The following is a 14,810-nucleotide window of genomic DNA, read 5'->3' as shown; positions in this document are numbered from 1 at the left end:
AGTTCTATTTAGTAATTGGTCATTCAGCAGACCACATCCCTCAGTTCCAAGAATCTGAGTAATCTGGTTAAATGAGGTGTTACCATATCAAATTTTTTTGGTTAGAAATGCATGAGACTCATCACGTTGGAAGAGACCTCAGTCTCTTGTCATCTACTTGATCTACTCCTTGAGACCCCACCCTTCAGTATTCCTCCCCACTTGTTATTACCTAGGCCAGAGGCCAACAAACAATCTTACTCACCATCTCTGTTTGTAAAAAACCATATCCAGGGGAGCAGATAATGTAGCTCAAGTGGCTGAGAGCCTGCTTCCCATGTACCAGGTCCCAGGCTCAAGCCCCAGTACCTCCTAAAAAGAAACAAACGATAAAACCAACTCTCAGTAGGGAACGGATGTAGCTCAGTGGTTGAACACCTGCTACCCATAAATGAGGCCTTTGTTTTGATCTGCAGTGCCTCCTAAAAATGAACAAATGAGGAAATCAACTCTCACGAGGCAGCAGATATAGCTGAGAGGTTGAGTGTCTGGTTCCCTAGTACAAGGTCCTGGGTTCAATTCCCAGTACCTCCTAAAAAAACAAAACAAAACAAAAAACCATGCATGTTTGTTTACAAAAGGTCTGTGGCTGCTTTCACGCAGTTGAGTCGTTGCAACAGAGACTGAACTGCAAAGCCTAAAAATATTTGCTGTCTGACCTTTTTACAGAAAAAAAGTCTGCTCAGCTCTCTCTTCTTCAGTATCTCCAATGCTGAACAGTCTTCCAGTTTCCAAGAAGCCTGCTTTGGACCACTCTTTCAGAAAGTTCTTATATTGAGCCAAAATCTCCTTTTCCATACCTTGACCCTATTGGTACTAGTTCAGCCTTACTATGTAGAATCACTCAAAATAAATCAAATTGTTCTTCCATATATCAGCCCCTTGTAACTTCACAACCATGACACTAGACAGAACCTTGCCAAATAAAGTCTCATGCAGTAGCATTTTAAGTCCATTCTTTACCACCAGAACTAAACACAATACTCCTAGCTTGATCTGGCCACTGAAAAGCTAAATTGGGGCCCAATGAAGTTTTCTGGGTACTAAGAGCAGTAGAAAGAAGTCATGGCCTCATCCTACTTGGCTGCAGTTCTTGGAATTTAACCTGAAGGACACAGACAGTTTCACATGGGACAAGCACTCTGTGCTTACCAGCCAGGAGTGATGCAACTTCCAGTCACATGTACACCCATTTCATGTGGTCTGGAGGTTGTGAAATGACTTGTTTTCTCACTGGATTTGGATATGAAAGGAACACAGTCACTTCTGTTTTATCAGAGAAGGTGGCATACTCTTGATTATAGCTGCAAATAGATGATACAGGTCCTGTGGCATATACTTCTTTAGACCCCACTGTGGAGTAAAGTGTCTTGCGTTGTCGCTGTTATCACCATCCTGGTTTAGACTGCCATCTTCTCTCACTATTGCAGTCTATTTCAAGAACTTCCTAGATAGTTTCCATGTCTTTTATTTTTCTTTTGCCTTGCTCATCTTCCTCACTCTGCCAGATAAGAGCACAGCACCAGTTATCATTTCCCTACTGATCTGTACTCTTCAGTGCTCCCATTACAATAGTGGAAAGTCAGAATTCTTAGGGGAGCATTCATAGTTTTCCAGGACCACCAATCTCTTCCTTTTCCTCCTCCTTTCCCATATCCCCAGAAAACTATCCCACATTCGCTGGACCAGTCTTGTTCTTTCCCATGTCCAGGCCTTTAGCCCTACTGTGTGCTATATTCAAAAAGTGTCCTTTTCTCTTCCCTTCCCCCAAATATACATTGAACCCTACCTTCCTTATTTTCATATTCATATTCTCTCTCTCTAATTTTGTATCTCTCTTTTCTCTGCCACACAACACACTCCCAAAAAGTATGATTTCCTTCTTTTGTGCTCTTAAGAGCATATTATGTCTCTTTTTATGGTTCTTATAAAAATCTGCTTTTTATTTTAGTGATGTGCAAATTTGCAACTCTTCATGCAACTTTTAAGTTACTTGAATGGGGGCATTTGGATCTTGCCTCTTTTTTTTTTTATCCCCCAAAACATTCAACAGAATTTGTGCTTGTTTTACTGAATACTGTAGAAGGAGGGCATTGATTTGGCATGAGAAGTGAAACAGCAGGAAAAGTTGAATATGAATAAATAATGTCGAGTCTGAGAGACTAGTAGAAGGGTGATACCAATTAAACAAAAGAGGAATTGCTAATTTAGGGGTGGGACTAGGAGAAGGCCAAAATAATGCCCCCTTAATGATGATATAGTAGAAAGAACACTAAGTTGGAAGTCAGGGGGTCTCTTATAATGATAAACCTTTTGTGCTAATTATATGATCTCAGAATGTTCTTGAACTGTGTTAAATTCAACAATTATGTATTTGGCACCTATTGTGCATGGTTTGGTTCTCCGTGCTTTCACAGTTATTAGTTGTACTTAATTCTCACAGTAATATTATCAGTTATGTATTTTTTCCATTTTATATATTTGGTTGTTGAGGCTTAGAGAAAGTAAGAAATTTGGTGATAATCCAAGTATTTGGCTATAATTGGAGTATTTTCAATTTAAAGCTTTTCTCATCATACTCTGCATTATTTATTTCATTCTGCTCTCGTTACTTCTCTGCATTTCTGCCCCTTGGTTTGGGTTTTTGTTGGTCTGAATGAAAAGTATTTCTTCTGCCTGACTTGTGTTTCACCAGGAATCTAGCAAAAAGTGACCTCCTTTGTGCTTTTTCATGGTGTCTAGTTAACATTTTTAAACAATATGCTATAGTTTACTATGGAAACAAGAAAAAGTGGGTTCATGACAAGATATTTAAGCATAAGTATACCTATATCTTCATGAAATTTGTTTAATTTCTTTAATTTGATAAATATGAGTACTTAGAACATGGAAGGAAAGATCTATGTAAGATTTTCTGGGGAAGAGGAAGACAAGACCTTCTACTCTAAAAGAAATCTAGGCGGCGGACTTGGCCCAGTGATGAGGGTGTCCGTCTACCACATGGGAGGTCTGCAGTTCAAACCCCGGGCCTCCTTGACCCGTGTGCAGCTGGCCAATGCGCAGTGCTGATGTGTGCAAGGAGTGCCCTGCCATGCAGGGGTGTCTCCCACGTAGGGGAGCCCCACACACAAGGAGTGCACCCCGTAAGGAGAGCTGCCCAGCGTGAAAGAAAGTGCAGCCTGCCTAAGAAGGTGCCGCCCACACAGAGAGCAGACACAAAAAGATGATGCAACCAAAAGAAACACAGATTCCTGTGCCACTGATAACAACAGAAGCAGACAAAGAAGATGCAGCAAATAGACACAGAGAACAGACAACCGGGGTGGGGGGGAGGGGAAATAAATAAATAATAAATCTTTTTAAAAAATAAATAAATAAATAAAAGAAATCTAGGTGTTGGAAGGTTGGGTGAAGGATGATCCAGAATGGTGACATGACAGAATAGCATTCCAAGTGCCAAGTACAAGGAAAATTTTGGAAAAGATAAGATTTGACAAGGAAGACTTTTCAGACAAATGGGAATTGAGAGAGTGGATTGGAAATGCACCAGGCATGTTTAGGAAACAGTGAAAATTCTACTTGGTTTGATTAGCAACAAGGTATATATGTATTGGTGTAAAGATGAGATGGAAAGGGAGGTTTGCACTATATAGTAGAGACTCCTTAAAACTCCAAGAATTTGGACTTGGTGATACAGGTGATGGGAGCTATTAAATTTTCACACTTGCATCTATAATTTCATTTGAAGTTAATTTTAACATATTGTGTGAAATGAAGAGCGAGGATCTTTCTTTCCCTTTACAGTTGGTTATTGACTTGACCCAGCTCTGTTTATTAAAAAGATAATTCTTTTCACCACTGCACTGCAGCATCACCTTTTTTATAAATCCAGTGACCATACATGTATGGGAATGTTTCTGTATTCTCTCTTCTGCTCCATTCTTTTATTTGTCTGTCTTTTAGGCACTGTTTTTTTCTGTTGTTGTTTTTTTTAAGGCACTGTTTTTAATCTTCTAGGTGAAGAAGGCTTTCCTCCAGTGGTTATCACACCCACTAAACCCTGGAAGTAGAAAGTAGAATGTATTCATTATTTACTGCAGCATAACAAATTACCCTAAAACTTAATGGCTTATGAAAGCAATAAGTATTTATTATCTCACATGGCTTCTGTGAGTTAGGACTATGGGAGAGGCTTAGCTTGGTGATTCTGGCTCAGAGTCTCTCATGAAGTTTTAGTCAAGATGTTGGCTAGGTTTGTCGTCGTGTGAAGGCTAATTATCTGCTCTAAGAGAAGCTCCTCGACGGGCTGGCAGGAGCCTGTGAACTAGCCATGGAAGGCACACACTGTCACTTACGCAGCCTCCGATTGGTTATCCAGCCCGTCCCTACCTAGTGTGGGAGGGGACTGCATGACACTCCCAGGAGGTAGGCTCACGAGGGGCCATCTTGGAGGCTGGCTACTGCACAGAATAACAGGGGAAGCTGGCTGATACTTTTGTTTTGTTTTGTTTCCTCTGGGAACTTTTATTCCTAAATGCAGAGAATCATGCCAAGATTTCCGAGGGCTGATATGTAATATGTTAGGTTCATAAATAGCTGGTGACTCTTTAGTTCATTCCATTTTGTGTCCTCTTGGTTAGCCTGAACTCTAAAATTTACTCATATTTTCACAGTGTGATTCCTTAAGGTCCCATCTCCACTCCTGAGTGGGAGAGATTGAGGAGAACTGGATTTGGTCATAATTATTAGCAAACTATCTCTACATGACTTCTCTACTTCAAGAAATATTAATTTTTCTCCTTTTTATGGCTTTTGTTAAATATATTTTTATATCTATGAACATTCAGATTCTCTCATGGATCATTTTTTAATATTAAACTTGTATTTTTGAGGTAATTGTAGATTCGCATGCAGTTGTAAGAATAATACAGAGAAATCCCATGTACCCTTTTCTCAATTTTCCCTCAATGGTAACATCTTACAAAGCTATACGCTATCACAAACAAAGCTTATAGTATCACAAATAGGATATTGATATTGATACAGTCAAAATATCAAACATTTCCGTCACCACAAGGATCCCTCATGTTGCTCTTCTAAAGCCACATTCACTTCTGCCCTGTCCCAACCCTCTCCTAACTGGTGACAGTTACTAATGAGTTCTCCATTCTAAAATTAAAGGATATTTTAAAATTCTAAAATTAAAGGATATTTTACAAGTGAAATCATACAGTGTATTCCTTCTGGGATTGGCTTTTTTCAGTCTACATAATTCTCCAGAGATTCATCCCCCTGAGAAGAGTCCTGGAAAAGCTTTCTCTTTAAGAATACAGTCAGAACTCATGCTCCCATATTCTCCTTGCTTGTGTCACTAATGCAATGGTAGTTTTCATTTCTGTGTCATGGAGCACTTTTTAGCTGAAGCTTCCAGACCTCTTAATAAATATTTATTACACGGTCACTGTATTCATCAGAATGAAGGGAACCAGATGCTAAAGAACTCAGGTCATATAGAATCCACTGCAAGTCTTTTTTCTTTTCTTATCTTCTTTTTGTAATCCTGTTACTGTCTTCCTTTCATACTTTCTACTGTATAAATGTACTTTTTAAAATTGCACTATTAGTTTGAATAAATTAACATACTGATTGAATAAAACTAACGTCAACAGATCGTAACTGAATTCCCATATGTTCTAAGTACTCTGCCAAGTAGCTGTTGGACACACAGGTCCCTAACCAAAGAGGAGAAAAACATAGGCAATTGAAATACCAAGTGGGGAGAATCACAGATTATTCTGGAACACAAGGCAGGCGCATTGCTTGGCCTAGGGAAGTTGGTAAAGGCTTCCCAGGAGCAGTGGTACTTGGGGAAGCACAGAAAGGACATAGGAATTTTCCAAATGGATGAGATGAGGTAAGAAACATCCCAGTCAGAAGCAACAGCTTGTGCAAAGGCATGAAGTCATGAAATTGTGTGACACATTTGGAAAATAAGAAGTAATTTTTATATGCCTGTAAGTTCATGAGAACAGGAATTGATCTAGTTTTATTCATGCTGTATCCTCAGTACCTAGAATAATATCTGGAGTGTAGTATGCACTAATTGAACATTTGTTGGATGGCTGGGAGGAAGGAAGGGAGAGAGGGAGGGATGATGGATGGATGGATGGACAGACAGAAGGACAGATGGACAGATGGATGGATGGATGTGTAAAAGAGGCAGAGCATAAGAAAGTTTCAGTGATAAAGAGCCTTGCTGAGTATCATTTACAAAATGCCCACCATGGAGATTCAAAGAGGAATGGGAGAGGCTATTGTTTATAATCTAGTTGGGAAGAAACAAGTACAAAAATATCTGTAATATGTTCTACAGAATGACATGCCCTAAAATATACATTTGAAATATTAGAAAAATTCAGAGGAAATAGACGTTCATTTCAGCTGACAGATCAAGAAAATTGTCTTTGGATCTAGACTCTTTGGGATTCTTTATATTTAATTCTGAATTGTTTTTTGTGTTTTTTTTTAAGTGTAGAGTTAGAAGTTGTGGCAGAAAAGAGATGTGATTTGGGGACTAAACTAGGCAGCCTTGCCTGCTCTGTCATAAATTCAGCAGCAGTTTATAGGCAGCCATATATCAACCTGCGCCACTTCCTTGAAAGCCAAACCTGAAAAGCCTTGATACTATCTGTAGCAAACATCTTTTTCTTGTTCATGAGAATGTCTGTGTGTGCTTGTTTATGCTCTCACTTGCACACCAGTGATTTGGAGACAGCTTTTTCTACAGAGACAAGCACTGAAGGTGATGTATCACCTGAAACACCAGCTAAACTGTTCATGATACCTTTTTAAATTTTTTTAGCATATAAGCAAAGCTTTAATCATCTGCCATATATAGAACCATGCTTAATTTCAATGGATAGGAACAATCTCTGAAATAACCTTGTGAAAGTAGTTATGTCTAATCAATTAATGTGAGAGCAATGTAATTTTTATTCACAATGAAGAAAATGTATGCTCTAACGAGTAAACATTATTTTACAACTACTGTAAACTACATATAAAAATATTGCTACCAGATTTACATCAAATTTTATTTTTTAAAAGATTTATTTATTTATTTATTTCTCTCCCCTTCCCCCCCCCCCCACCCCAGTTGTCTGTTCTCTGTGTCTATTTGCTGCATCTTCTTTGTTTGCTTCTGTTGTTGTCAGTGGCACGGGAATCTGTGTTTCTTTTTGTTGCGTCATCTTGCTGTGTCAGCTCTCCGTGTGTGTGGTGCCATTCTTGGGCAGGCTGCACTTTCTTTCACGCTGGGTGGCTCTCCTTATGGGGCGCACTCCTTGTGCGTGCGGCTCCCCTATGCGGGGACACCCCTATGTGGCAGGGCACTCCTTGCGCGCATCAGCACTGCACATGGGCCAGCTGCACACGGGTCAAGGAGGCCCGGGGTTTGAACCACAGACCTCCCATGTGGTAGACGGACGCCCTAACCACTGGGCCAAGTCCGCCACCAAAATCAAATTTTAAATAGTTTAAAATATGTGTCAGTCACAGTACCTTTTTAAAATGCACCTTGCTACCCTCACACTTCTAAGGTGCGTGTGCATCCACACCACAGACACACTCACACAAGCACGGTGTTCTGCCAGCAGAAACCAGGGCAGGATTTTACAGGACCATAAATAAATAATACTTTTTTTTATTTTCCTTAGTGCTATTCTGCCTGGCTACACCTTAACCTTCATTTAAATCTAAGGCTCACTAGGCACCAGTTATGCTCCTTTGGCATACTAGACGCTGTAAGGTACTTATATAAGAAAATGGCTCATTATTTAATCCGGTACATTTTATTGATCACTCACTATGTGCCTCTAAACTCTTGAGGATGCAGCATGGATTTAAGAGGACCAGTTCTGGGAGTATAGTTTGGTCCACTGGTGAGGATTTGGGAAAGGGGCCAGAAAGGGTGCCACAAGATTCTACCATTTTTAAGTTGCATTTTTCTTATTCAGCGCTCATGCTGTTATTACAACTCTTTAACTCTTTTTCTGGAGCTTTGAGAAAAATATTTCTGTCAGTTACTGCTGTTTGTTCAAAGGTTCTGTGACGGGACGGAGCCTTGGCATGTCTCATTCCACCATTCTCATTGGCCAATGTAAATAGTTTACTTCTTAATTCCATTCTCTTTTGTGCTGCTGTAGTTGGAAACACATGCATGTTATACAATTTTTTAAAAATTGCATAAATATAATAAAAACATGGTTTGAATTTTTAAAAAAGAAGGGGGAATCAGTCTGTTCTCTTGTGGAGTTTACATTCTTGGAGACAGGAGCAGACAATAAACAGAAACGTGGTATTTTAGCTGGTGTAAGTGCAAATGAGATCAGTAAGGCCGTGGAGGGAGGAAGGAGTGTGAGGGGTGAGAGACTGGGAAAGGCCTCTTCCGTAATTTGACATGCAAATAGATACTTGAAGGAACAATAACCAGTGGGAATATTTAGGGGAAGAATGTTTCCAGCAGAGGGGAAAATGAGAGCAAGAACGCAGAGAAGTGTGTCTGCCCCTGTTGAAAGGCAGCGTGGTTAGCAGAAGGCCAGGTGGAGAGGGAGAGAGGAAGGGAGGGGGTGGGAGGCAAGATGCTCACCGGCCCATGGACTTTAGGGAGGTCTTTGGCTTTTACTCTGAGGGAGCTGGGAAGTTGTGGACGTCTTGTGCAGAGAAATGGCAGGTTCTGAAGCCTGCTTTCTGGCGTCAGTGGGGAGAGTAGATTTCAGGATGAAACATGGGAGCAGGAAAGCTACAAACTGGGGAACTAGACCAGGTTAATACAGTGGAGGTGGTGATCAGATTGTGGATGTACTTTAAACTGCTAGAACTGACAGGATTTGCTGAGCAGATGGTGGAACATGAAAGAAAGAAAGGAGTAAAATGACCACACCAAGGTTTTTTATCTGAGCAACCAGCAAGCTGTAGTCACTCTTAGCTGAGGCTGTGGGAACAACGATGGGAAGAGCCAGACTGGGGATAAGCAGGAGCTCAGTTTGGGGCACCCTAAGTTTGAGATGCCTCTTAGTGGAGAATTGGGTAGAAGACTGGAGTTTGGAGGATAAGTATGAGCTGGAGGTATACATTTGGGAAATGCAACAGTTAAATGGCTTTAAAGCTATGAAACTGGGTAAAATAACCTAAGGGAAATAAAGGAAATAGTGTACAAAGAAGAGAGTCTAAGAACTGAGTCTTGGGGCCATCCACTGGTTAGAACCCAGGGACATGAGCAGGGACCAGCACGGGAGAATTTCAGAGCGCCAGAAAGAGAGGAGGAGAATTGAGAGCATTCAAAGAGGGTAAAGTAACACATATCCATTATATCTGTTATCAGATATTGCTGAGCAACCAAGTGAGATGAGTCCCAAGAGTTGATTTAGCAGCATTGAAATCTTTGGTGACGCTTCATCAATGGTGCAGTGAGGAAGAGCACCTGATTAGAGTACTTGCAAAAAAAGAATGGAAGGAGAGGAAATGAAGAGAAGTTGTCTAGAAAACTATTTGAAGCTTTACTGTAAAGGGGAGTAGAAAAATTGGGCTATGGGGTGAGGGGGAATGTGGGACTAAATCAAGCCTTTGATTTTTTTCCCCCTAAGATGGGAAATGTTGGCGTCCTAATGGGAATGATGCTTGTAGGGAGAGAAAATGCAGTGATTCCAGAGAGGGGGTGAATTGTTGGAGTGTTGTCCCTTGTAGCTGAGAGTGGGCAGGATCTAGTGCCCAAACGGAAGAAAGTTGGTGTTAAATTGGATGAGTTGTGCTTGCTCCCTAGTAACTGAGTGCATGGCTATAAAAATGCTGGCAGGTTTAGTGTGATGATGGCACATGTAAATTTTCTTTGCTTCTATTTTTCAAGGGGTGGGTTGTGTTGGGGGCTGAAAGAGAAAGATGTTAAGAGATTGTTGCCAAAGGACAGTAGAGTGCCATGGGCAAGGTTAATGTAAAGAGATTATTGGGCGGCATGAGGGCCCACTTGACTTCAAAGTGAGACCAGCCAGGACAGTTACATGATTTTCCCCAGCGGTGTAACAACTGAGTGGGAACAGGTGAAATAAGTCAGTCAGGGGTTGTGATTTTCCTATGTAAAAATGAAAAATGGAGAAAGGGGCAAGAGAATTCTTATAATGATGAGCTATAGAAACTAAGCTGGATATGGCGGAAAGTGAGGAAAGAGGTGGAGAATGAGAATGGCAAGGTGGAAGGACCAAGCGAGTGTAAGTATTGTGACAACAAGCACATCCTTGCAGTGCTTTAGGGTTATATACAAAATGCTTTGGGATTCATTTGCATAATAAGAACCTTAATAAGTTAGGTAGGTCAGGAGATGGTGGTGATTTTCGTTACATGCATGAGTTAAAATCCAAAGAGGAAGATAAATCTAAAATTGCACAGCAAGTCAGTAGCAAAGCATAGACCTAACACAAAGGTCTCTGTTGTATGTAAAGTCTTTTTTTTAAATCACTTTGTATGATCTCTTCCTGTTGAAGAGGTGAAATGTAGAAGACATTTATAAGGGAATATGTGATCAAGTGGTAAATTCTATAGTTTGTAATGGTATAAGGAGTTTATTCATTCGGAGATCTATACTGAGCTCTTTTATAAGTACTACGGATGTAACAGTCAACAAGACAGAAAAAAAAAATCCTGAGGTCATGTACTTCCAAGAAGTCTTAAAGGGTTTCTCTATGATTTTTGCAAGGCATCCTGATTTGGTAAAAAGTACATTGAATTAAAAAAATCAGGAAACTTGTTTTTCTGCTACTTGCTGTGTGTGACATTGTTGCTTCAACTCACAGTGGCTCAGTAGAGGTGCCATCTATAAACTGAGAGGTTATAGTTTTGCAAGTTCCACCCAACCTAAAAGTATGATGAGTTTGAGTTTTTCTTCTAACCAATTGGAGTAGTTGATATAAAATGTCAGATGCAGGCAGGACATTATATATCCTGCCATAGCCCACTGAATGGACTGGGGGAGAGTGTAAACTACAATGTAAACTATAATCTATGCTGTGTAGCAGTGCTCCAAAATGTACTCATCAAATGCAATGAATGTGCCACACTAATGAAAGAAGTTGTTGATGTGGGAGGAGTGAGGGGTATGGGGAGTGGGGTATATGGGAACCTCATATTTTTTAATGTAACATTTTGTGTGATTTATGTATCTTTTTAAAAAAAGATTAAAAAAGAATATTTTAAAAATAGCAAAAACAAAAAAACAAAACCATACCCTATTTCCACAGTGAAATGCTATACTAACAAGTGATTTAAAATGATCCTCCAATTTTGAAGCTATCGGGAAATATGAAAGGAAAACAGGTCACACTCAGCCTGCAAGTCAAACAGCCCCATCCTCGACCTAGGGGTTTCCGAGGACCTGCTAAAAGCCTTGAAATAACTAATGACTTTTCCCCTCTTCTTCCTCTTTCCTGGTGGGATTCAGGCCTGGAAGAAACGCTGGTTTATCCTGCGGAGCGGCCGGATGAGCGGTGACCCAGATGTCCTCGAATACTACAAGAATGACCACTCCAAAAAGCCCCTGCGCGTCATCAACCTCAGCTTCTGCGAGCAGGTGGACGCAGGCCTGACCTTCAACAAGAAGGAGCTGCAGGACAGCTTCGTGTTCGACATCAAGACCAGCGAGCGCACCTTTTACCTGGTGGCTGAGACGGAAGAAGACATGAATAAGTGGGTCCAGAGCATCTGCCAGATCTGTGGCTTCAATCAGGCCGAGGAGAGCACAGGTAGGAGAACCAATGCAGACCTTTCTCAGAAGGGGTGAGCCCCAACCTCCGCGCTGCCTGGAGGAGGAGACCTGGAGGTTGGGGCTAAATTGAGGCCCTCTGACCCCTGGAGAGGAGATACTGGGCTGTGGCGAAGCTTTCCTCCGTGGCAGAGGGATGATATAGGCAATAGGTGAGAAGGTGAAGGAGTTGCCTTGAGAGCAATTCTGCACAAAGGGAAAGTGAAAGGGTTTCAAATATTAGAGCGCCCCTGGTCCTAATTATGATCAAATAGGGAACCAGGAAATGTTGTGGTTGTGATGAAGCTGAAGGTGGTTTGTGGTGGTTCTTCACATACCCCCATGCCTCCCCCATCGCTCAGCCCCACGCCCTCTTAGCCGTCAGCGCTCTGTGCCCCGTGTCCTCTCGGCCATCACATAGACAGGTTTCACCCTGAGCCCCTCTCTGGTCCGTCTGTTTGTTCTGGCTCATCTTTTTCAGACCATCCTTAGAGAACTGCACAGAACTTGCCACATTTTTGGTGGTTCGTTGTAATTAATATTAATGTATAATCCAGCATTGATTCATATTCACCCAGGAGTGGGTTGGCGAGGAGAGGAAATATTGATTTATGTTTGGATTTTGACAACCTTCATGAAAGAGTAGCTCAGCTTTTAAAGCTCACGCCCAAATACCTGGGATGATTGAGGAGGAGCAGGTTCATTTCTGAGGCTGGCAAGTGGTCTAAATCAGTACTTTTTTTTTCTTTTTAAGATTTATTTATTTATTTATTTCTGTCCCCTCCCCCCCGCTCCAATTTTCTGTTCTCTGTGTCTATTTTGCTGCGTCTTGTTTCTTTGTCCGCTTCTGTTGTTGTCAGCGGCACAGGAATCTGTGTTTCTTTTTGTTGCATCATCTTGCTGTGTCATTTCTCCGTGTGGGCAGCACCATTCCTGGGCAGGCTGCACTTTCTTTGGCGCTGGACGGCTCTCCTTACGGGGCACACTCCTTGCGCGCGGGGCTCCCCTACGCGGGGGGACACCCCTGTGTGGCACGGCACTCCTTGCGCGCATCAGCACTGCACATGGGCCAGCTCCATACGGGTCAAGGAAGCCCCGGGTTTGAACCGCCGACCTCCCATGTGGTAGACGGACGCCCTATCCACTGGGCCAAGTCCATTTCCCTAAATCAGTACCTCTTAAACGTGGTTGCACATGAGAAATAAGGAAGAACATTTTTTAAATAGTGATGCCAGATCGATTAAGTAAGAACTTCTGAGGCATAGGGCCTTGGCATGAGCATTTTTTAAAAGCTTCGTTCTGTGTAGCAAGGCCCCAGGGGTCAGCACACATTTTCTGAAAATATTGTAGACCTTATAGGCCACACATAGTCTCTCTTTCACATTCTTGCTTTTTTATTTACAACTCTTTAAAAATATAAAATCCATTCTTAGTTTATAAGCAACATCGGCATCATCTGGGAGTTTGTTAGAAATGCACCTTCATGGGCTCCACCTCAGCCTTACTGAATCATTGCTGGGTCCAGCAATCTGCTCTAAAAGCCCCTCTAGGTGATTCTGATGCACTCTCAAATTTGGGAACCACATGTCTAGACTCTTGCTACTGAGAGTGGGGTTTAGGACCAGCAGCACCAGCCTTTCCTGGGACCTTGGTAGAAATGCAGAATCCGGTGTTCCCACCCAGAATCTGCATATTTAAAACTTTTTCATTTTGAAGCAATTTCAGATTAACAGAAAAGTTACAAAAAGAGAATGGGAAGTCCCTGTATACCTTTGACCCAGCTTTTCCTAATGCTAACATCTTACTTAACCATGGTACAGTTATCAAAGCTTAGCAGCAATTAACATTGGCACACGATAGTGTTAAATGAACCATAGACTTTCTTTGTGTTTCACTAATGTCCTTATTTTCGTGAGGATTCAACCCAGGATACCACTTCAGATTTAGTTGTCATGGCTGTGTGTCTCCTCCAGTCTGTGACTGTTTCTCAGTCTTTCTTAACTTTCATTGTCTCAACACCTTTAAAGAGTGCTTGGTCAGGAATTTTTGTAGAATTAATAAACATTTTGGGAGAAACACTGATGATAAACACCCTGTTTCCTCTTTAAACTTTGACCCACTAATTTTGGCATTCATCAATGGATCATGTCCACAGAAGTTATTACTGTAGCTCTCTAATGATGATTTTCTACTTTCTTCAGAATCTGCAATTTATCTAGATCCCCAGATGTTTTGTGTGCACATTAAAGTTTGAGAGGTACTGCTCTGGATTATTGATTCCCAAACCTGGCAAGCCATCAGAATCACCTGAAAAACTTTTTTGTTCTAAATTATAGATGCTGATTCAATAGGTCTGAGATGGAGCTAAGGAGTCAATAGTTTTAAAAAGTTCCATTCCACAGAATGGGAGAAAATATTTTCAAATCATATATCTGATAAAGTTCTGGTATCCAAGATATATAAAGAACTCCTAAAACTCAACAACAAAAAGGACAAATAACCCAATTTTAAAATGAGCAAAAAATTTGAATAGACAGTTCTCCAAAGAAGATATACAAATGGCCAAGAAGCACTGAAAAGATGCTCAACATCATTAGCCATTAGGGAAATGCAAATCAAAACCACAGTGAGAGACCATTTCACATCCACTAGGATGGCTGTAATAAACAAAAAGGACAATAACAAGGCAAGGATATGTTGGCAAGGATGGAGAGAAATTGAAACCCTCACACATTATTGGTGAGAATGTAAAATGGTACAACCACTGCAGAAAGCTGTATGACAGTTCCTCAAAAAGTTAAACAGAGTTACTATGTGACCCAGCAATTACATTCCTAGGTGCACACTCAAGATAACTGAAGACATAGGTTCACATAAAAGCTTATATATACATGTTTTTAGCAGCATTTTTCACAATAGCCCAAAAGTTGAAACAGCGCATATGCCATTCAACTTATCAATAAATAAATATGGTATATACTTA

General features: G+C 41.0%; 1 protein-coding gene across 1 annotated transcript in view; it reads left to right on the top strand.

The window, feature by feature from the left end:
* Positions 1–14,810, top strand: part of GAB2 (GRB2 associated binding protein 2) — a 197,015-nt gene that overhangs the window by 124,674 nt on the left and 57,531 nt on the right. Inside the window, exon 2 of the mRNA XM_058306046.2 lies at positions 11,528–11,828. Within this exon, the coding sequence (XP_058162029.1) occupies positions 11,528–11,828 (301 nt within the window). The remainder of the gene's footprint in view (positions 1–11,527; positions 11,829–14,810) is intronic.

The sequence above is a fragment of the Dasypus novemcinctus genome, chromosome 10, assembly GCF_030445035.2.
Source record: "Dasypus novemcinctus isolate mDasNov1 chromosome 10, mDasNov1.1.hap2, whole genome shotgun sequence".
Lineage (NCBI taxonomy): Eukaryota > Metazoa > Chordata > Mammalia > Cingulata > Dasypodidae > Dasypus > Dasypus novemcinctus.
Note: the sequence above shows the minus strand (reverse complement) of the source record. Positions and strands in the feature narration are given on the sequence as shown.